This window comes from Chinchilla lanigera, unplaced genomic scaffold (genome assembly GCF_000276665.1).
Source record: "Chinchilla lanigera isolate Chin_1 unplaced genomic scaffold, ChiLan1.0 scaffold00177, whole genome shotgun sequence".
NCBI lineage: Eukaryota > Metazoa > Chordata > Mammalia > Rodentia > Chinchillidae > Chinchilla > Chinchilla lanigera.
The window spans coordinates 557,357-578,388 of record NW_004955578.1 but is presented as its reverse complement, the minus strand read 5'-3'; the positions used below and the strand labels follow the sequence as shown (position 1 = coordinate 578,388).

Sequence of the window (21,032 nt, the reverse complement as noted above, 5' to 3'; positions counted from 1 at the left end):
CTGGGAGCTGAGCGGATCATGGTTGTGATGTGTGGGCACTGTGGTCAGCCAATCCTGCCTTCCACTCTGGGAACTCCATTACCCCATGGGCAATTGATGTCTCTTCTCTGAGCTTCATTTTCTTCCTTGGTGAAGAGGAATGTCTCAGAGGTTAAGGCAGGACGATTGGCGTGAGTTCTAGGGCAGCTTGCACTACAAAGCGATACCCTGTGTCAAAAAAAAAAGAGAGAAATGTCTCTGTTAATACCATAAGATTTATATTCATTGTCCCCTGACACATACACACTATTGGGTGCTTGGAAAAAGCACTTAATAAATTTCAGCGTGTATTTGCTGAGTACCTATTAGGTGCTAAATACTGTTCCAGGGATAGGGTATGTAATGGTGAATAAAATAGACAAGCTAATTTCAAATGCTGTGTTCTTTTTTGTTTTGTTTTGTTTTTTTTTCCTGGTACCGGGAATTGAACTCACGACCTAGCGCTTGCCAGGCAGGCGCTTTGCCTCTGAGCTAAATCTCCAGCCCCCATAAATGCTGTGTTCTAAGGAGAACAAAGCTGATGTGAAATGGTGGAGCTGGGAACAGTCATGGGTGGTACAGAAGAGTTCAGCTCTGAAGGTGTCAGGGCTCACTAGAGTAATAGATTTTATGTACATGTATACACACATGTATATACACATGCATACATGTATAGTAATATGAGTACAGGGTAGGCTTACAGTGGCTGCCTGCAGAATCGGGTGTGGCAGAGTACAGAAAGGGGGTCTGTGCTGAGCACCACATGATCCAGTTGCAAAGGTAGCAGCCCTGGAACTGACCCTGGAGTCCTGTTGGAAGCTGGAGGGTCTGAGCTGGAAGCCTGGAGACCAAAGGCCCAAGGCGGTGGTGAAGAGGAGCCCCTCCGAAGAAACTGAGCTCCTTTCTTCCCCCTTTTCGTTCCATTCAGGTTATCAGCCTGTTGGTTGGTGCCACTAACACCCAGGAGTGGCTCTTCTGTCTTCACTAAGTCCATGTGGCTTTAACCAGGACTAGGGTGATCCATCAGTTGGGTGTTTATTGCTCAAGTTGACACAACAGTTAACTATCAGAAGGGCATTTGAGGAGAGCTCCTTCTGCTGTCATGGCTGCTGGATTTGTAGCCATGGCTCGGGTTGGCTCTTTTCCCCAACACTTGTCCTGACGCCAACCCTGTGTGTGTGCAGCCTCTGCCCATCAGAAAAAAGTCCTGACTGGCAGCCCAGAATCAAGGTTCTTAGGTGGGGAGGGTGCTGTGATCAACAGTCCTCTGCCACGGAGGTCTCCATATGAAGCAAGTTTGCAGGTGAGGCATGGGTTCACACTCTGCACCAGTCCTTCATCCTGACCTTGGAAAATGACAACTCAGCCTCAGGCAGGCTGGCCTCAAACTCACTGTGTAACGGGAGGCTGAGGTGCCTTGCTATGTAGTTCAGGCTGGCCTCAAACTCATGTGTAACTGGGGAGGCTGAGGCAAGAGGATTGCCATGAGTTCTAGACCAGCCTGAACTATATAGCGAGACCCTGTCTCAAAAAGAAAGAACAAAATACTATGTAGCCCAGGCTGGTCTTGAACTCATGGTGATTCACCTGCTCTGCCTCCTAAGTGCCAGGGTTACAGGTGTGCGCCACCATGTCCAGGTGAGTGTGAGTTTTCTCAGCAAGACAAATGAAAGCTGAAGAGGCAGCACTGCAGAATGGTCGTGGAAGTACAGACTTGAGGTGACCCTTGTGCTGAGCCCCAGAAGACCTGCAGTTAGTCAGCATCCGGTGGAAGTGCCAAGTCCTGGGGCGGGAGTGAATGCAGTGAGACCTAGAAAGAAGGAAAGACTCCAAGGGACATCACTGTGTACTGTGCTTTGTGGCAGCCCTGCCTGTATGGCCACGGTACAGAGGGACAGGGGATGCAGGGTGGGCTCCGGAAGTTGCCGTTGCCATCCTGTGCATCATATTTGACATTTGGTTGTGGCAGGCAGCCTCTAAGATGGCTTCTAAAGGTCACCCTCTGGCAGTCGGTCTTACAGAATCTTTCTCTGAATATGATCTGTACCTAGTGACCCACTTCAGGTGAATATAGCTGTCTCTCCTTTCCTGCAGAGGGTTCCAGGACCCCAAGTGCATGCCTGAAGCCCCAGATAGTACCAAGATAAATGCCATTTCCGTTTTAAGCATTTGTCACACGTCAAGGCTGGAGCTTTTACAGTTTGAGGTGTGACTGCAAAACTAGCACAATTTCTTTTTCTTTACCATTTCACAGATCCAAGATTTATTCATTCTGTAGATCTTAGCAACCTCAACCTATGATGGTTTTCTGTCCCTAATAAGTTGAAAACTCACTTTTTTATTTGAAGAATGCATTTTACAACTGCTCTTCAGCATATAGGAACTGGCAGCATCCCTACCCTTATGTTTTTGTTTTGTTTTCTTTTTGAGACAGGGTCTCACTATGCAGTTCAGGCTGGTCTTGAACTGACTTTGTAGCCCAGGCTGGCCTCGAACTTGCAGCGATCTTCCTGCCTCAGCCTCCTGAGTGCTGGGATTACAGGTATGCGATATGACGCCTGGCTGCTACCCTAACGTTTTGAGGTCATTTAAATAAGGAAAACCTGAACACAGACTTGGGGTGTTGTCACAGTGAGTCTGATATTGGTGGTATATACATACAGTGTGTGTGCGCTGGACAAAGGGCTAATTCATTTAGGTTGGACTGGAGTGGGATGGAGCAACATTTCCTCACACTATTCTGAATAGCATATAATTTTAAAAATCAGTCATTTATTTCAGGAATTTTTTATTTAATGTTTTCAGACCATAGGTAACAAATCACAAACTGAAACTGGATGGTATATATTGGGGGATACTGTACAGCAAAAATAAAGAGATGTCTGTCCCGTGGCAGTATTACAAAGACTGGTTTATTTCTTGCTTTGGTGGAGCCAGCTTCCTGTTACCAGCTGTGGATGGAGACACGTGGGGTAAGAAGCTGAGGGAAGCCGCCTGCTCACAGGCAGTGAGGATGGAGGTTTGTTTGCCAAGCAGCTGAACCCTTCAGTAGCAGCCTGAGCATTTGCAAGCAGATTCTTCCTCTGTCCAGCCTTCAGTTGATACTGCAGCCCTGGCTGACAGATTGATTGCAGTCTGGTGGGAGACCCTGAGCCAAGCTAAGTGGGGTGCAGATTTCTTTTTTTTTGGTACCGGGAATCAAACTCATGACCTCAAGCTTGCCAGGCAAATGCTTACGCCACTGAGCTATATCCTCGGCCCTGGGGTCCAGATTTCTGACCCACACAAATGTTGGTAATTAATTTGGTGTTAAGATCCATATTTTGGGACAATTGTACAGAGATGGGTAAGTGAGTTGGACTTTGGGAAATGAAGTCATTTCTTTAACATGGCTTCATTAACTGGGGGGCACAGTCCTACAGTCCTGGTCTTTTTTTCTCCTTTTTTTGAGACAGGTTCTCTCACTATGTAGTTCAAGTTGTTCTTTTTTTTTTTTTTTGTAGTAGTCCAGCCTGGGCTTAAACTCATGATCTAACCCACTGGAACTCAGCCATCCTCCAGCTTGAGCTTCTCGAGTGTTGGGAGTACAGGTGTGCACCACCACGCCCAGCTTTCAACCTGGTCTTCCACTCACGATCTAGCCCAGGCTGGCCTGGAACTCACAGTGATCTTCCTGCTTCAGCTTCCTGAGTGTTGGGAGTACAGGTGTGCGCCACCACGCCCAGCTAAATAATAACTTTTTTAAATGTTTAAAATAGAAAGTCAGGGGCTGGGGATTTAGCTCAGTGGCACAGTGCCTGCCTGGCAAGCGCAAGGTTGTGAGTTCAATTTTGGTACCAGAAAAAAACCAAAAAAAAGAAAAAAATAAAGTAGAAAGACAACCATTTATGAATAAAGACAACAGCACACTGACTCCCTATATTCCCTTCTTCCAACTTACCACCTTGTGGCCACCATTTTTCAAGCATTTACTTTTCACTTTATTTCTCCAATTTTTCAAATTATTTTGAAGCAAATACCAGACATTCTATTAGCTCAGCCCTATTTTTCTAAAATATAAAAACCAGCTGGGTGCATACCTGTAATCCCAGCACTCTGGAGGCTGAGGCAGGAGGATTGCTGTGAGTTTGAAGCCAGCCTGGGCTACAAAGTGAGTTCAAGGCCAGCCTGAACTGCATAGTGAGATCCTGTCTCAAAAAGAAAAAAAAATATATATATATATATATATACATATATATACATATATATATGTATATATATATACCACAATATCATAGTCATGTCCAAAAATAGGGTTTTTTTTGTACTGGGGATTAAACCCAGCACCTTCTGCATGCTAGGCAAGCCCACTACACTAAGCTATACCCACAATCCATTCTATTTTTTTTTTTTTTATTTTAGATTTTGAGACAGGATCTTGTTAAGTTGCTCAGGCTGGGCTTCCTCAGCATCCAGGGTTCCTGGGATTATGAGCAGACTCCCTCCTTGCTTGGCTAAAAAAAAAAAAAATTCTTTTTTTCAGGACTGGGGATTGAACTCCAGGTCTTTGCATTGAGTTATACTCAGCCTTGTAATTTTTTGAGACAGTTTTTCACTGAATCACTTAAGTTTCCCAAGCTGAACTTGAGTTTGCTTTCCTCCTGCCTTGGCCTCCTAGAGTGCTTGGATTACAAGTGGGTGCTACTATACTCAAAAATCGTTTTTGTTTGTTTTGAGTGAAAGTCTGGATATGTGGTGCAAACTGGCTTTGAACTCGCTTATGTAGCCCAGGCTGGCCTTTAAGATGTGGTGATTCTCCTGTCTCAGTCTTATGAGTGCTGGGGTTATGGACATGCACCACCATGCTCAAAATAGTTTTGTTTTGTTTTTTTTTTGGTACCGGGTATCGAACTCACGACCTCAGGCTTGCCAGGCAAGCGCTTATGCTACTGAGCTACATCTCCAGCCCCTCAATATAGGTTTTAAACACCACTAGATACCTGATTAGTACTGAGATTTTCAAAGTTTGTGTTCATAAATCTGTATGCACTATCAGAAGCTAAAGAAGTCCACACTGTGACTAGTTGATAGTTTCAGGTCTTTATAGAATTAAAAAAAATTTTTTTTTTTTTTTTGTCTTTTTGAAACAGGGCCTCGCTATGCAGTTAAGGCTGGGCTTGAGCTCACTTTGTAGCCCAGGCTGGTCTCAAACTCACAACGATCCTTCTGCCTCAGCCTCCCGAGTGCTGGGATTACAGACATGCACCACCATGCTCAGCCTAAAATATTTTTTTGGGGGGGGGGGGGTTGGAAATCGAACTCATGACTTCAGGCTTGCCAGGCAAGCACTTATGCTGTTGAGCTATATCCGCAGCCCCTAAAATATTTATATTTTGAGACAGGATCTTATTGTAATTCAGGCTGGTCTTGAATTTATTTATTTTTTCCTTTTTGGTTGGGGGAGGCTGAGCCAGGGTCTACCTATATACTTCAGGATGACCCTGAACTCACTGTATAGCTCAGGCTGACCTCCAGTGTGCGGTGACCTTCCTCAGCTTGGTTAATACCGGGGTTACCTTGTACATTACCACGCCTGGCCCTTCAGTTTATTGAATAGCCCCTTCAGAGGTGATGAAGAGTATCCATTTGAATTGATAGAATAGAGATATTCTTAGGGAATGCACTGTAACTATTTGCCTTTATTCTTGTCCTCATTTTGTGGATGAGGAAGATGAAGCTTGTGGCCTAGGGGATGAACGGTGAGCTGGGACATTCCCTAGCCTAAGGCCCACCATCTAATATCTACTCAGTACCTGTGAGCTGGGGCAGTTCTGGTAATCAAAAGGCTGCCTTGTTCTCTCCTTCAGCACAGGAAATTCCAAGCTGGTTTTCCATGCCAGCTCCTCTGGTTCTGTCCCAGGAGGGGAGAACAGAGGGGTCCGAATACCTAAGCTGACTCAAGAGAAGATGAAATCAGATATTTCAAGCTGGTTGTGTGGGCCTCTGATTGTTGAGGGGGTGACTGTCCCTTGGAATGGCTTGGGTTGCTTTGGGTCTATCTGTGTACTTGCTTGGGCAGAGGGGCCTCACCCTGTTCTTGAAATGGTTCTGGCTGGATAGCAGCCTCTAGGTGGTGTGGGAGAAATTTGGGACTGCTTTGGGGTGGGGACAAGAAAACACAGGTCTCCTTGTGCCTCTGGAGAGAGGGAGGCAGGAGGAAATCAGAGACCCCATTCCCCGCTTGGTCGTTCTTGCTTATAGTCCGTGATGGCGTGGTCCCCAGGACTCCTCGGTGCCATCATTCTGCTGTCTGTTCTCTCAGGTCCTAGCGGGGCAGGCCGCCTCATGCCCAAACTGGCCGACCGGAAGCTGTGTGCTGATGAGGAATGCAGTTGTAAGAGGGGAGCAGGGAGCTGGGGGCTTGGGTTGCTGGTCTGTGTGTGGGGTCCTGTCGTTTCGTTTCTCCCCCTTTTTTTTTCTGTTCCCTTTCATAATTACTTCTGCAGACCCCATTTCCATGGCTGTGGCCCTTCAAGACTATGTGGCTCCCGATTGCCGTTTCCTGACCATACACAGGGGCCAAATCGTGTATGTCTTCTCCAAGCTGAAGGGTCGAGGGCGGCTCTTCTGGGGAGGCAGTGTGAGTCATGGGAGAGGGGAAAAAGGGAGAGATACGGGGCTCTGGTGAGAGTAAACTTCAGCTTTGCCTCTGAAGGGGAAAGGGTGTGGGGGTAACTGAAATAGTGATATTTGGGGGAGGGAATATTTTGCGACATAACTTTATATTTTGTTTAGGGAAGGGCAACTTGGTGCCAAGTTCTTTTTTAGACATTGAGCATAAAACAGCAAATGAATCCTTTTATTTTATTTATTTTTTTGGAGGGGGTACCTGGAATCAAACTCAGGACTTCAGGTTTACCAGGCAGGTGCTACACCACTGAGCTAAATCTCTGGCCTGATCCCTTTTATTCTAACGGAGGGAGACAAGCAATAAGAAGAGATCAAAACTAACAGCAAATGGGCTGGGGATATAGCTCAGAGGCACAGCGCCTGCCTGGCAAGCAAAGGTCCTGAGTTTGGTTCCTGGCACCAAAAATAAATTAATTAAGGGCTGGGGATTTAGCTCAGCGGCACAGCACCTGCCTGGCAAGTGCAAGGTTGTGAGTTCGGTTCCTGGTACTGGAAAAAAAAAAAAAAATTAAATAAATAAATAAATAAATACAACAGCAAGTAAACTGGGTGTGATGGTTCATGCCTGTAATCCCAGTGCTCTGCAAAGTTGAGGTCTGAGGCTGGAGGCGAGAGGATAGAAAGTTTGAGTTCAACCTTGACAACTTAGCAAGACCCTGTCTCAAAGTTTGAAAAAAAGGGGCAGGGTATGTGGCTCACTGGAAACACCTTGGGTTCAGTCCATAGTAATGCATGCACACCACACCACACACAAGCAAATACATGCTGCTCTGATCATTCATATAGAGTAGCTAGGTGATTGCTTTATTTTACTTCTTGGCAGTGCTGGGGATTGAACTCAGGGCTCATGCATAGCAGGCAAGTGCAGGTTCCTACTGGAGTGCTTAGGGAGGGTCTCTAATAGGTGTTACTTAAACTGAGATTGAATGACAAGGGTGAAGCCAGACATGGCGATCCAGGAGAGGAGACGGTTCAGGGACCTTGAGAAGGAGTGCGCTCGCCATTGTCCTAGACCTGGCTTTTAACTCCTCTTCCCCAGGTTCAGGGAGATTACTACGGAGACCTGGCGGCTCGCCTGGGCTATTTCCCCAGTAGCATTGTTCGGGAAGGCCAGACTTTGAAACCTGGGAAAATTGACGTGAAGACAGATGTAAGTGTCTTGTGGAGTGGCAGGGTTCTGGAGGCAAGATCCTTGGCTTGTGATGGTGCACAAAGATGCCTCTATTCTTGGTTTTGTCTGCTGGCCTTCCTGTATGTGCTGGGACAAATTCTTTGGCCTCAGTTTTGTCACCTGTAAAATGGGGAGTGAGTTCTAAACCCCAGTCTAGTTGGGAGATGCAAAGGCTAGAGGATGCTAGGCTCATCTGCACAGTTGTGTGGTCAAACTTGGCCCCTGAAGCTACAATTAATAACCACTAAATCTGCTGTGGTATAACAAATTTTCACTGTTTACCTTTGTCTTTTTCAGAAATGGGATTTCTACTGCCAGTGAGCTCAGCCCTACCATTCTTCCTGCTGTTTCCCTCCTGGCTTTATTCAAATACACCAGTCCCCGGCAAACTGCTGGTCTCTGTGATTTATGGGGTGGGGCGAGGATGTACAAAGGAAATATTTCTCAGGGTCCTGAACCTAGCCAGTTAATCCTCCTAAATGTGGTAATGTCAGTGGTTGCTAGGCAGAATTTCACGGATTGAAAGCCATTTGCCCCAAGCTGGGTCCTTGTGGTAAGGCTCCTAAACCTTCGATCTGGGACATAAGCAAGGGAGAATGTGGAATAGCCTAAACAGCCCAACTGGGGAATTGTGGTGTCCTCTATACACAATGAGAAGGTGCTGAACTATTGGGAATGAGCCAGTTGGACCATAAAGAGAACATACATTTTTTTTTTTTTTTTTTTTTTTAGAGACAGGGTCTCACTATGCAGTTCAGGCTGGCCTTGAGCTCACTTTGTAACCCAGGCTGGTCTCGAACTCTGCAAGGATCCTGCCTCAGCCTCCTGAGTGCTGGGATTACTGGTGTACGTCACCACGCCCGGCAAGAGAACATAAATCTTAGCATAGAGGTTTTGTTTGTTTGTTTCTTTTTTTTTTTTTTTTGAGATACGGTCTAGGTATGTATTTCAGGCTGGCCTTGAATTGACTTTATGGCTCAGTTAGGCCTCAAACTCGCAGCAATCCTCCTTCCTCATTTCCGAAGTGCTAGGACTACAGGCCTGAACCGCCACACCAGGCTCAGAGGTGAGGTTTTCTTGGAGAATATCTGCGAAAAGATGTGGGAAGCAACCTGCACATACTTCCCAATTTTCCTCCATCCTCACTTTTGGGTCAGAAATCACATCCACTGGCCTAAGATCCGCTTTTCTGCCAACTCTGTCAATCCTGCCCTTGCCTCTTTGCATTCTTTTCCCCTCCCGCAAGTGGGCTTCTCCCCAGTCCAGAGTCTTCACCGTGCCCTCCCCCCAACTCCTGACCAGATCCATTCCTCCACCGGACTGAACATCTCTGCACCGCCTCTTACCACAAGCTTCTCCAATCCCTTGTACTGGCCCCGCCCATTTAGGCCCCGCCCTTCTTGTGCCACCAATCGGTGCACTCCGTTCCACCCCCCGCCGGTGGAGTCCACCAATCCCATCCTTCGGAAAGCGTGACCTGGTGTCCAGCCGCTCTAGCGGGTCGAGCTGGAGCGGGGGTGGAGGCGGAAGTGGCGGCGCCGGGTCCGGGAGTAGGAAGGAGCAGGGGCTGCAGCCGGAGTGGAGCGGCTGCCAGCCGGGGAGCAGGCGCGGCCGCGGCGCCATATTGCGGCCCTCTGAGGCTGCAACCGAGTCATGGCCGAGACATACGGTGAGAGCGCTGGGCCAGCTCTGGGGCCTGGGGTCTGCGCCCAGAGGATGCGGCCTGTGGGGATGGGGCGGGGCCTTATACAAGGGGGCGGGGTCTGCTGCTGTGGGGGCAGGGCCTAATGGATGCTGGGAGGGGTTTCGTGGGTCTGGGGCTGAGCTACATGGATTTGGGTGGAGCCTGCGGGGCTGGTGCCTGGGTTAAATAGCTGTGGGCGGGATCGGAGGGAGCTGGTCTTGCGGTTCAGAGTGGGCCTTCATGTGTCGGGGCGGAGTCTGAGCGAATGGGGCGGGGCTGACTCTGAAAGCAGTGGTCGCGCTTGATGGGCTAAAGGGGACCCGGTACGGAGCTCTGGCCCCTCCAGCTGATTTGGCTCAAAGGTCTGGAATGGGGTTGGGATGGGTTGTCCTTAAATGTAGACAGGGATGGTGCTTAAGCTTCGGAATAGGGACCAGGGATCTGGCAGAGTGTAGGAAGAAGAGGTTGGGAATCGGAAAATCAATATGGATGATCAGTGCCAGGTGGGAGGGGGTCAGGGAGCGGTAGAAAGCTCTGGTGTAGGCGTCAGAGGGAGCTGCATTTATTCAATAAATACGGAAAGGCAGTGGGATCAAGTGCAACGATCCTGAGGTGGGAACCAGTTTGTCATGTTTAGGGAATAGGCTAAGGCCAGGGACAGCTCAGTGGACAGTGAGAGGGTGGCAGGAGGAGGGAAGAGGAATGGAGGCTAGATTCCTGTCCTTGATGAAATGGCTTTCAAGAGGCTTTAGCGGTATGCTAGCTAAGATCTTGGACTCTGGAAGCCTTTGGTCTGGGTTTGAATCTCACGTCTGCCTCGCTGTGTGACTGTGGGCAAGTCAGATAGCCTCTCTGGCTTCAGTTTCCTCATCGGGACAATGGGGATGTTTTTAGTATACCTCCCCCTAGAGTTTTCCTGAAGATTTCAGTGAACTGTTGATATAAGTAAAGATAGGTAGACCTGTGCCTAAGGCGTGTGGTAAATAGCTAAGAATAATCTTGGGTTCAAAGCATGGCTCAGTGGCAGGGCACTTGCCTACCCTAGCATGCACAAAGCCCTAGATCCAATTCCCAGCCGTGGAGAGAAGGAGATAGACTTGGTTGGCAGCTCCATCCAGCTGAGGAGAGAGGGAAGGAAAAAGACAGATGAGAGAGAGAGAGAGAGAGAGAGAGAGAGAGAGAGAGAGAGAGAAAGGCTTCAGACCACAGTTGTAGCTGGGGGAGCATGCACAAGGCCTTTAGTCTAATCCCTAGCACCACAAAAAAGTTGAGGGGATCCTAAAACAGAAAGAGAAGGAGACATTTGAAAAAGAAACACATCCTCAGACAGGGAAAGATAAAAAAAGACACCAGATGTGGTGGGAAAAAAGAGAAAAATGTCATGTATTACTCTGGTTGTCTACGGCATTGTTTCTTCTTGGCTGTTTGTCTCTGTCTAACTTTTCTTGGTTTCCCTCTTTTTTGTGTATCTTTCTCTTCCTGTGGGTATCCTTGATTTCGGCTACATCTGTTCAGACTTCCTCTTCAAATTCCTGGTGATCGGCAGTGCAGGAACTGGCAAATCATGTCTCCTTCATCAGTTCATTGAGAATAAGTGTGAGTGTCTGGCACTGGTTGTGGTCGAGGGTGTGCGATGGGGCAGGTGGGCAGCGGGTGAGGTGAGCGGGGCTGGCTGCCAGTCCTATTCCAGTGCTGGTGGCATGGTTCTTGAATTGGCATCTGCTCTTTCTAGATTTTCAGTCACCCCAGCAGTGAAAATGAGTTGGTAGAGACAGAGGAGGCCGGGGAGGGTAGGGGTCCTCTGAGCCGCTACACTGCCTCCTCTCTCCTTTTCCTTCTCACTCTTAGTCAAACAGGATTCCAACCACACGATCGGCGTGGAGTTTGGATCTCGAGTGGTCACCGTGGGTGGGAAGACTGTCAAGCTACAGATCTGGGACACTGCTGGCCAGGAGCGGTTCCGGTAGGTGGGCTGGGCACCCAGGGAGGGACGGGCGGAAGGGAGGGGAGAAGGACATGTGTAGTTACTCAGGGATACAGTAGCAGGAGCAGGAGACACTGAGGACAGACAAGGCAGAAGGAGGGAGGGAGACAGACTTGGTTGGCAGCTCCATTCGGCTGAGGGAGAAGGAAAGAAAAAGACAGACATAAGAGAGAGAGAAAAAGGCTTCAGACTGCAGTTGTAGCTGGGGGAGAGTGCTTGCCTAGCATGCATGAGGGCCTTAGTCTAATCCCTAGCACCACAAAAGAGTTGGGGGGATCCTAAAACAGAAAGAGAAGGAGATATTTGTAAAAGAGACTCATCCTCAGACAGGGAGGGAAAGAAAGAAAGACAGACACCGGTGGTGCAGCAGTCTGGGAAGCTGAGGGAGGAGGATTACAAGTTTGAGCTCAACCCCACCAGTTTAACCACTTAGTGAGATCCTGTCTCAAATTAAAAAAAAATTTTAAAAGAGGGTCTTGGAATTGGTGTGGCAGTGCATGTCTGTAAGTTCAGCATTGGGAGGCTCAGGCAGGAGGAGGAGGCTAAGGCAGTAAGGTTATGAGTTTGAGGCCAATAATACCTTTTTTCAGGCAGGCACTTGTACCGTTGAGCCATATCCCCATCCCTAATAATACCTTTTTTTCAAAAGAAAGAAATAAAAAAGTGATGTGCATGTAGCTCACTGTGAAAGCTCCTAGGTTCAATCCCAAGTACTAGAGAGAGAGAGAGAGAGAGAGAGAGAGAGAAAGAGAGAAAGAGAGAGAGAGAGAGAATAAAATGATGATGAAGGTGGTAGGAGGACACACACACACAAAAAAAAACAGGTCAGAGACAGAGAGAACCAGTGCTTTGGACAGGTACAGCCAGGAAGATGGAGAAATAAATGTTTTGTGGGGAAGAGGAAATACAGAGGGCCCAGCACATAGTAGGTTTTCAGAAAATGCTTGCAGGAAGAGTTGACAGACATGGAAACTCTGAGAGAGGCTGTGAGAAACACCAGCAGGGAAAAATGGAAAATTCAGTGCATGGAGAATGTGGTCTCTGGGCAGCACATAGTAGCTACTAAGTTAATATTTGTGTGTCGGGGCTGGGAATTTAGCTCAGTGGCACAGTGCCTGCCTGGCAAGTGTGAGGCCGTGAGTTTGATTCCTGGTACAGGAAAAAAACAAAAAAAAAAAAAAAAAAAAAATTTGTGTGTCAGTTGAGTGCATGAGGTATGTACAGGTCAGAGACAAAGCCAGTGAAGAAGAGACAGTTGTATGGAGTGGGGTAGATTCACAGTAACTGCACAATAATATGGAATGACTGCATGAATTCTCATGGGCTCCAGCCTGGTGAGACAGGGAAATGAAGAGATTTGGCCACATGGGAAAGGAGATTCGACCAGCCACAGCAGGAGAGGGACAAGCAGATGCTGCATGGCACCTGGCCAGGTTCAGGTAGAGGGGAGATGCTCAGAACATGTTGAGTGAGTGAATGAATTTGAGGGAAGGCATGTGCGTATGAGAGAGCCAGAACTGGGAGAAAGTAGAGAATTAAAGACACACAGCTGGGGGTTTACCTCAATGGCAGAGTGCTTGCCTAGCGAGGCCCTAGGTTAGAGCTCCAGCACTGTTAAAAAAAAAAGAAAAGAAAAGTCTATAGGCCGGGCTTGGTAGCACACGCCTGTAATACTAGCACTTGAGAGGCTGAGGCAAGAGGATTGCTGTTTGAGGCTAGCCTGGGCTACATAGTGAGTTCAAGGCCAGCCTGAACTACATAGTGAGAGACTCTGTCCCAAAAAGGAAAAAAAGAGTATATAAAGGTACACACACGAGAGACACAGAGAAAGAAATCAGTGCAGAGATACAGAAAGGCAGGAACGCGGAGAGGCTCACAGTCACACAACTGAGGGAGGGAGGTAGAAATCGAGGACAACAGAGGCGGAAAGAAACAGGGCAGAGAGAAATTCTATGCCCACCAGACTAAGTGCAGGTTTCAGGGGGTGGGCCAGCAGTGGAGGGGGGCCTCCGAACCACCAGTCTCTCTCCGCAGAGGGGGGCAGTCTCGGGGCAGACCCCAGCCTTGGGGGTGACTGGGTCCCCCTGGCCCCACAGGTCGGTGACGCGGAGTTATTACCGAGGGGCAGCGGGAGCCCTGCTGGTCTACGACATTACCAGGTGGGTGCAGGTGTCAGCAGGGGGTTGGGGCGGGGCCTGGGTCCCCTTCTCCCACGCCACCTTCCTCGTGTGCCTCCTCTGCAGCCGGGAGACGTACAACTCGCTGGCTGCCTGGCTGACGGACGCCCGCACGCTGGCCAGCCCCAACATTGTGGTCATCCTCTGCGGCAACAAGAAGGACCTGGACCCTGAGCGTGAGGTCACTTTCCTGGAGGCCTCCCGCTTTGCCCAGGAGAATGGTGAGGGCCCGGCTGGGCCGTGCTGGGAGCCAGGCCGGAGTGGGGCTGGAATGGTGCTCAGTGCCCTGAACGTGGGAGATCAGAGGCCCCCCTCATATCTGAGTGTTGACTGTGTGACCACTCTGTTCCTCAGTTTCCTCTACTGAGAAGTGGGGGCTCACAGCGTTTCTACCTCACACTGTGCTGGTTAGGGAGGTCACGGGAAGCCCCTAGCACTTCCTAGCACAGAGAGGGTACAAGGTGAATGTTTCCCAATGAGAAGAGTCCACCACCATGGGGAGGCAGCGCCGGGTATCGGCTTAAGGTGAAGGAACAAACTCAGATGGCCTAGGGATTGGCACATGTTGGGAATTACGGAGATGGACTCCACGTGAACAGGCGTAAGGGGAATGGAGAGGACTGATGAGCCCTGTCAAGAGGTTTGTAAGCCATCCACTGTGGTGGTATGTGTGTAATCCCAGCATTCAGGGAGGCTGAGGCAGGAGGATTGCAAGTTTGGGCCAACCCTGGGCAATCTAGTAACGTAGCCAGAGCCTGTCTCAAAATAATAAATAGTGAATGCACTGGGGCTGTACACGATGTGAGAGTTCACTCTCTGGTAACCCCCCCCCCCACACACACACACAGAGAAAGGAAAGTTTGCAGGTATAAACTCAACTGAACACACTGTGCTGCCAGACCAGCCACATCTTTTGGTTTGACGTGTGCTCTGAGAGGGTTAGAATCCTAGCTCTGAGCTACCCGTGGAGAGGCCTTGTCATGTAACCCGGGCCGGTGCGAGGTGGCGCTGGGGACCCAGGGATGAAGACAAGCTTGTGTTGCTCAGAGTGCAGAGGGTGAGACTGAAGGTGCAGGGTCATGTGCAGACAGTATCAGCCCAGAGAGGTCATGGTCAGGCTGGGGACACAGTGGAGCTCTGGGCACGCACAGGAGATCCCTGACCCAGGCCGGGAGGTCAGTGAGGACGTTCCGGGGGGGCCTCCTCTGCACTGAGCGCAGAAGGATGAGCTGGCGTGTGTGTGGGGAGGGAGACAGAACTCTCTGTAGGAGCACAGCATGTGTGGAGGGTCAGGTGAGGCCAAGGTGGCTGGAGCATTTGAGGAACCTAATGAGAGCCCGCCAGTGGGAGTGGGAGTGGAGGCCAGGGACCAACGGAGTTCCTGGCCCTCCAGAACTCATGTTCCTGGAGACGAGCGCGCTCACGGGCGAGAACGTGGAGGAGGCTTTCCTGAAATGTGCGCGCACCATCCTCAACAAGATTGACTCAGGTGAGGCCGTACTGACCAGCCCAAAGGGGTGGAAGGTGGGGCTCCGGGGTCTCCATGGAACCAGCCCTGAGCTCTCCCCCTGCCTGCAGGCGAGCTGGACCCTGAGAGGATGGGCTCAGGCATTCAGTACGGCGATGCCTCCCTCCGCCAGCTGCGGCAGCCTCGGAGCGCCCAGGCCGTGGCCCCTCAGCCCTGCGGCTGCTGAGACCTGCGGAGCCAGGTGGGACGCTGGGGGCTCGGGGAGGCAGGGCTTGTGTCCTGGGAAGAGGGGCGTGGAGCGGACACAGACACGGAAAATACGAGAACAACAAGCAGTGAGAGAAAAAGATGCCAAACGTAGCAGCCAAAGGAGCCATCTTCCCAGACACAGGGAACCCACCTGCCTGCTCCGCCCCAGACCTTCCTTCCAGCCCTCGGCCCTGCACCTGGTCTTCCCCTTCCTAGTGCTGAGCGCCTACTGTGTACCAAGCCCTGTTCAAGCTCTGGGGAGACAGCAGGGAGGAAAACAGATGAAAAGCCTGGCGTTCCTAGAGCCAGCGTGCTCTTGGGAGGAAACAGACAATAAACGAGACGTGTAAATAAACTGGGCGTGGTGGTGCACGCCTGGAATCCCAGCACTTCGGGAGGCTGAGGCAGGAGCTTTGAAAGTTCACGTACAGCCTGGACCATTTAGTGATTTACTAGATCTTGTCTCAAAAATAAAAAATAAAAAGGGAGGTGGGGCACTGAGGATGTAGCTCAGTGTGGAGGCCTCGGGTTTAATCCCTAGTTAAAAAAAAAAGACACAAGGGCTGGGGATTTAGCTCAGCAGCACAGTGCCTGCCTGGCAAGTGCAAGGTCGTGAGTTCAATTCCCGGTACCAGAAAAAAAAAAAAAGAAAAAAGAAAAAAAAAAAAAAGACACAAATAAGTTATATAATAGCTATGGAGAAAAATTAAAATTGAGTCAGATAGGGAGGGGTGGAGGAGTTCATGTGAGGAAAATAATGAGGGAGTCCTCACTCAGAAGGTGACATCCAAGCAAAAGACCCGAACGAGGGAGAGGAGCAATCCTTGGGCATCTGGGGCTGGAGCGCTCTAGGCAGAGAACAGCAAGTGCAAAGGCCCGGGTGAGAGAGGTCAGTCAGGCCGGGGGAGGCGCCACCTGCTGTGGAACGAGGTCACTGTGGCTGCAGGGAGTGCATTGTGCTGGGGTTCAGCAGGACATAGTGCCTGTGATGTGGGGAGGACTCTGGTTTAGACCTTGGCCAGGATGGGAGCCATAGGAGGGTTCTGAGCTGTCAAGGGAGGGTGTTTGATTCAGGGATTCCCAGGACCCACTGGCTGAATGTAGAGAAGAGGTAGAGGGACCTTGTTTGCTGCTGCAAGGTCAAGGCAAGAGAGGGTGGTGGACAGCCTGGGATGGGCCAGAGGGGTTGAGTTGTGGGTAGGTTGTTTCCTGCCCGGGTTCTCTGTCTCCAGTCTTGTCCTGTCTGGATGCAGCTGCGGGGTCTAAAATACACATCTGCTCTTGTCCTTCCCTGTTTAAAAATATGCATGGCCCCCAGGGTCCCTGGGACCCAACGGAAGCTGCTCAGCCGGATGTTTGACTCTCAGCAGGGAATGGCTCCTGCAGCTACCTCAGCCTCACCTGGTACCTCTCCCCAGCCCTCAGGCTGCTCCTGCCACACCCACATTGAAGTTCTGTCCGTTTCTGTTTCTCTGTTTCTTTGCTCGTGCTGTGCCTTCTGCCTAGAACACTGTTCCTTCTCTCTTTGCCCCGGTAACCCCCTTCCTCCTCCAGGAAGCTCTGTTTGTTCTTCTGTGCTTCATCCAAACTGGCCTGCCATACCCTGCGGGATTTGGTCCCCTCCCCACCTCTGGGTGGGTGGGTGTCGACACTTCTCTTCGTACCTCCTGCCTCCTCTCAGCCATTTACCACTCCAGGGTGACTGAGGGGGAGCAGTGGTTAGATTTTGGATCTACTTGGAGGGTAGAGCCGGAATGATTTCCTGATGGAATGTAAAGGGTGGCGGGGGGGTCAGGGATAAGTTCTTTGGACAGTTTTCTGTTGCCAGACATTTGCATGTGCTGTACCTGGGCCTTAGTTTCCTCTTCTGTACAATGGGGCCAAAAGTTGTGCAGTACCTGCCTCTTATGAGTGTTGAGAATGTTAAATAAATGAATTCATGTAACATGCTTAGGATGGGCCCAATACTTAGTAACGACTCAATAAACAGGGCTGTTTGTTATATTCCTTCTCCATCTTAAAGACTGTGGGCCGTGCAGACTTGGAAGGATGTGTATTCTTAGCGTAGAATCTCAGTGGGTCGAATGTAATAAGACGGTGCATTTACAGACTGTTGGCTGCACTTTTATATGTTGATCTAATACAGTCACACCCATGTATAAAATTCAAGTATGTTTTCTTGCTCCCTACTTCTTTCTTTTTAAATTGAAATTAACAGGTTCACAGTGGGGCCATAATTTGCATGTCTCACTGCCGGGCGGCTCTTACTGGAATGTGTTATATTCCCACCAGCTTGTGCCACTGGTGGTACATGCATGCTTGTCCCATTGGGTGGCATGGGACAGTCCCATTAGGTGGTACAAGCTGGTGGTACTTCATGCCAGTGGGAATGTTAAAGTCACATAACAGAAATTTATGTTACGTCAAAGCTCAGTGGCATTTAGTGCATTCACAAGGTTGTACAACCATCTCTTCTGTCTAGTTCCAGAATATTTTCACTACCTTAAAAGGAAACTGCAAAACCAGCAAACAGTCATTCCCCATTTCCCCTCAGCCCCTGGCAACTACCAATCTGCTGTCTCTGTTAACCCACTTTTTCTGGTTGTTTATAGTTTACTGAAATGGTGTTCTTATGTAGTCCAGACTGGCCTTGAGCTTGCTGTGTAGCCCAAGCTAACCTTGGCTTTGCTTTGTAGCTCATGATCCTCCTTCCTCAGCCTCCAGACTGTCCGGATTATGGTCATGTGCCACTGTGCCCAGCTGATAAGTATTCTTTTTCTTTTTTTTTTTTGTCTTTTTGAGACAGGGTCTCGCTATGCAGTTCAGGCTGGCCTTGAACTCACTTTGTGGCCCAGGCTGGCCTCGAACTCGCAACAATCCTCCTGCCTCAGCCTCCCGAGTGCTGAGATTATAGGCGTGCGCCACCATGCCAGGCTCAGTATTCTTATTACATATGATGCACTCTGACATTTTCTATTTTATTCTATTTGAATAAAAATTATCCAAGGTCCACCAAATTATTCCTCCTTCCCATGCAGTGTTGCACATTGGAATCATCTGGAGAGCTTCAAAGGTACTGATACCCAGGCTTTACCCCAGAGATTTTGAGGTAATTTCAAGATTTCTAGAAGCTTCTAGATAATGCTATGTGCAATCAAAGCAAAAAGCATGTATCTAATGTGTCTCCAGCTTGGGAAACACTGGAAGAAGGCCTAAAGCTAGGGTGATCAGGGATATGGGACACAGAGATACAAAAGTAGGGATATGGTATTTAGACAATGAAATGTCCCTTTACAGATGTTCCCTCAGGTAAGCAAGCAGGGAGATGGGGGGTGGGCAGGAGAGAAAGAAAGTGAAAAGGAGGGAGAGAGATGGAGAGACTGATTCTTAAATTATCTGTAGAGGAGAGACAAAATTTCAGGCAGTGTCAAAACTTCGGTAGAAAGAGTATAGACAGTCAGATACAGATGGAAGGTCAGGGAGATGCCAACAAGTGAGATGTAGACACCAGCTAGACAGACCCAGGACCCCTCCAGGTCACTACACCTTCTCTTTCAGCTCATCTGTTCTCCAGGACCAGCCCTGCCCTTCCGGCTGGGGCCCAGACCCAGGCCCCAGGAGGCCATGCCCCAACCTGCCCCAGCCCTGGAGATGTTGCCCTGCCACCTGTCCTCCTTCCCTGGCCTGGTGGGGCCTGGCTTTGGGGCAAGACTGAGCCATGGGGGAAGGGGGAACCCATACCTGCTGCTGCTTCCTCTGTCTTGGCTAACCTCTGTCCCCCTTGAACCCTTAACCATACGCCACGAGCTCTCAAAGCCTGAGACCAGGGCCTTTTGGCTCCAGCTTCCCACCTGGCCCTGCTATTGCCAGTACCTGTTATTTATTACCTAGAGGCCTGTCCCACCGTGGCCTACCCCCATAAAGCATTGTTTACACCTGTGTTTTGGCCTTTGTCATTTTGGGTTGTTGGGGAGAAGTCCCTGATGGGAGGATCATGGGTCATGGTGCGGGGATACCTCGAGGATGCACCGTAGTTAGGTGTCTAATTTGTGGAGGTTAATTTGTGGGTGTCTAATTTGTCACTGTGAGCACACTCTGCAACCTGGGTGCTTGAGGCTCTTGTGCATGATACGTCCCTGTGCTTGTGTCATGTGTACGTGTTGTCCCAAAACCTGTGTGTGGGCCGTGTCTGTTGGAACGTGTGACACTGCTGCGTGTGAGTGCTCTGTGTCCTGGGTGATTGTGTTAGTGAGGCTGTTGTGTGGGACACCAAGGCCAAGGAAGGGGAGTCTGGCCTGTGAGTGAACCTGCTTTGCCCTATGCATGTCTGAACTCAGAGTCTCCAGCAGTGGCCCACTGCGGTGGTGTGTCCCTGTGCACTTGTGTCCCTTATGTCCCTGTGTGTTTTGGTGTGTATTTGCCTCCTTTTATTCAGAGTGTGTGACCTTGTGCCTTCCGTGTGCCCTTCAGGACTATGGGCCCTTGGCAAACCCCAAGACTTGTACACACTTAAGGGTGTGCACTGCCATGTGCCCAGGTGAATTGCTGGTGCCTTCATGTGACATGCCAGGGGCGGGTGCAGCCCCCACAGGACCATCCCAGCTGCTCTCCCACCCAGTCAGGCAAGTCAGCGGTACCCAGACCCCAAGGGATGCCTGAGTCCAGCCTCACCCTGCTTTATCTGGTCCTAGGCGGAGGGAGTGGGACTTTCGAAGTGACTATCTCCGCACACCTCAGGAGAGGTGCCCAGATGTTCTCAAGGACGGGACTGTGCACTCAGATGTCTTCTCTGCGCTGTCCTAAGTTGCTTTATTCTGACTCCCGTATCTGTCCTGAGGGGGCAGGGCAGAGCAGGTCATGCAGAAATGATCCATTGCACATCAGTTCCAGTGAGCCCGTAAGATCATACCCTACTGTCTTCCCCTCCGTTATAAAAGTGGTTATGTAAATCACTGACGTGCCAATTTACACACATTTTCCGACTGCGGCCATTTCTGAATATCCCTGTCTTTTCGGGTTTGAGGAGGAGCTCCCTATGTAAATGAGTACTTTGCACGCCGTTCCGCAACCCGGAGGGCCGTCATTCCGCAGCATTCGCCGGGGGGGCGGGTCTTTCGTAAGTCGTCTCGTTTGCATGCCCCGCCCACGGCGCTGGTCTAACCCGCACAGACACGCCCCTTCCCCCCATCCGGACCCTCTAACTGCATTCCTCCCGCCGGCGCAGAAGAGGCGGGGCGAGGAATGCAAATAAGCCTCGCGTGGGCGACGGGCCCACTTTTCCTTTCTCGGGAGGGGGGGGTTCTGAAAAATCTCACCCCGCCCTAGGGGTTCGCGCCTGCGCAGGCACCGTCTCTTTCGTCCGGGCGCGGTCACGTGCCCAACGGGCGAGGCGGGGGCGGGGTATGGCGCGCTGTGCGGCGCAGGGCGGCTGGCACAAACGGCGGCGCCGGGGCCGGAGAAAAAGCTCGGTGAGGAGGTCGCGGGAACGGAAGGGAACGGGGAGGCGAAGGAGCCGAGTCGGGATGCGGGCCCGCTGCGGGCGCGATGTGGAGGCGCGCGGGGGCGGGCCGCCGCGACCCGGGGGACGGAGTGGGGGTGGGGAGGAAGCGCGG

The 21,032-nt window shown here is 50.3% G+C and overlaps 3 protein-coding genes across 10 annotated transcripts in view; all 3 read left to right on the top strand.

The window, feature by feature from the left end:
- The first annotated feature begins 5,429 nt into the window (after positions 1-5,429).
- Positions 5,430-8,247, top strand: Mia (melanoma inhibitory activity). Its single transcript, XM_005414021.2, has 4 exons — positions 5,430-6,391; positions 6,504-6,637; positions 7,727-7,837; positions 8,156-8,247. The coding sequence occupies exons 1-4, from the start codon at positions 6,265-6,267 to the stop codon at positions 8,177-8,179; spliced, it is 396 nt and encodes a 131-aa protein (XP_005414078.1). The 5' UTR covers positions 5,430-6,264; the 3' UTR covers positions 8,180-8,247.
- Positions 8,248-9,422: 1,175 nt separating this feature from the next.
- On the top strand, positions 9,423-19,360 carry Rab4b (RAB4B, member RAS oncogene family). 6 transcript variants are annotated; one of them, XR_265084.2, is made up of 9 exons: positions 9,423-9,527; positions 11,058-11,138; positions 11,391-11,505; positions 13,623-13,685; positions 13,770-13,924; positions 15,097-15,192; positions 15,282-15,412; positions 18,459-18,493; positions 18,979-19,360. XR_265084.2 is itself a non-coding variant. In XM_005414017.2 (8 exons), the coding sequence occupies exons 1-7, from the start codon at positions 9,512-9,514 to the stop codon at positions 15,395-15,397; spliced, it is 642 nt and encodes a 213-aa protein (XP_005414074.1). In that variant the 5' UTR covers positions 9,423-9,511; the 3' UTR covers positions 15,398-15,412; positions 18,979-19,360. The 6 variants fall into 6 exon arrangements, 4 of the variants coding, with proteins under 4 accessions (XP_005414074.1, XP_005414073.1, XP_005414075.1 ...); XR_001232465.1 differs by having other exon boundaries at positions 18,459-18,529; XM_005414017.2 differs by lacking the exon at positions 18,459-18,493.
- A 1,419-nt stretch (positions 19,361-20,779) lies between these two features.
- Egln2 (egl-9 family hypoxia-inducible factor 2) overlaps positions 20,780-21,032 on the top strand; it is a 15,887-nt gene continuing 15,634 nt past the window's right edge. For all 3 annotated transcript variants that reach the window (XR_265083.2, XM_005414014.2, XM_005414013.2), the window contains exon 1: positions 20,780-20,888. The gene's annotated coding sequence lies outside the window, so the exon portion shown is untranslated. The remainder of the gene's footprint in view (positions 20,889-21,032) is intronic.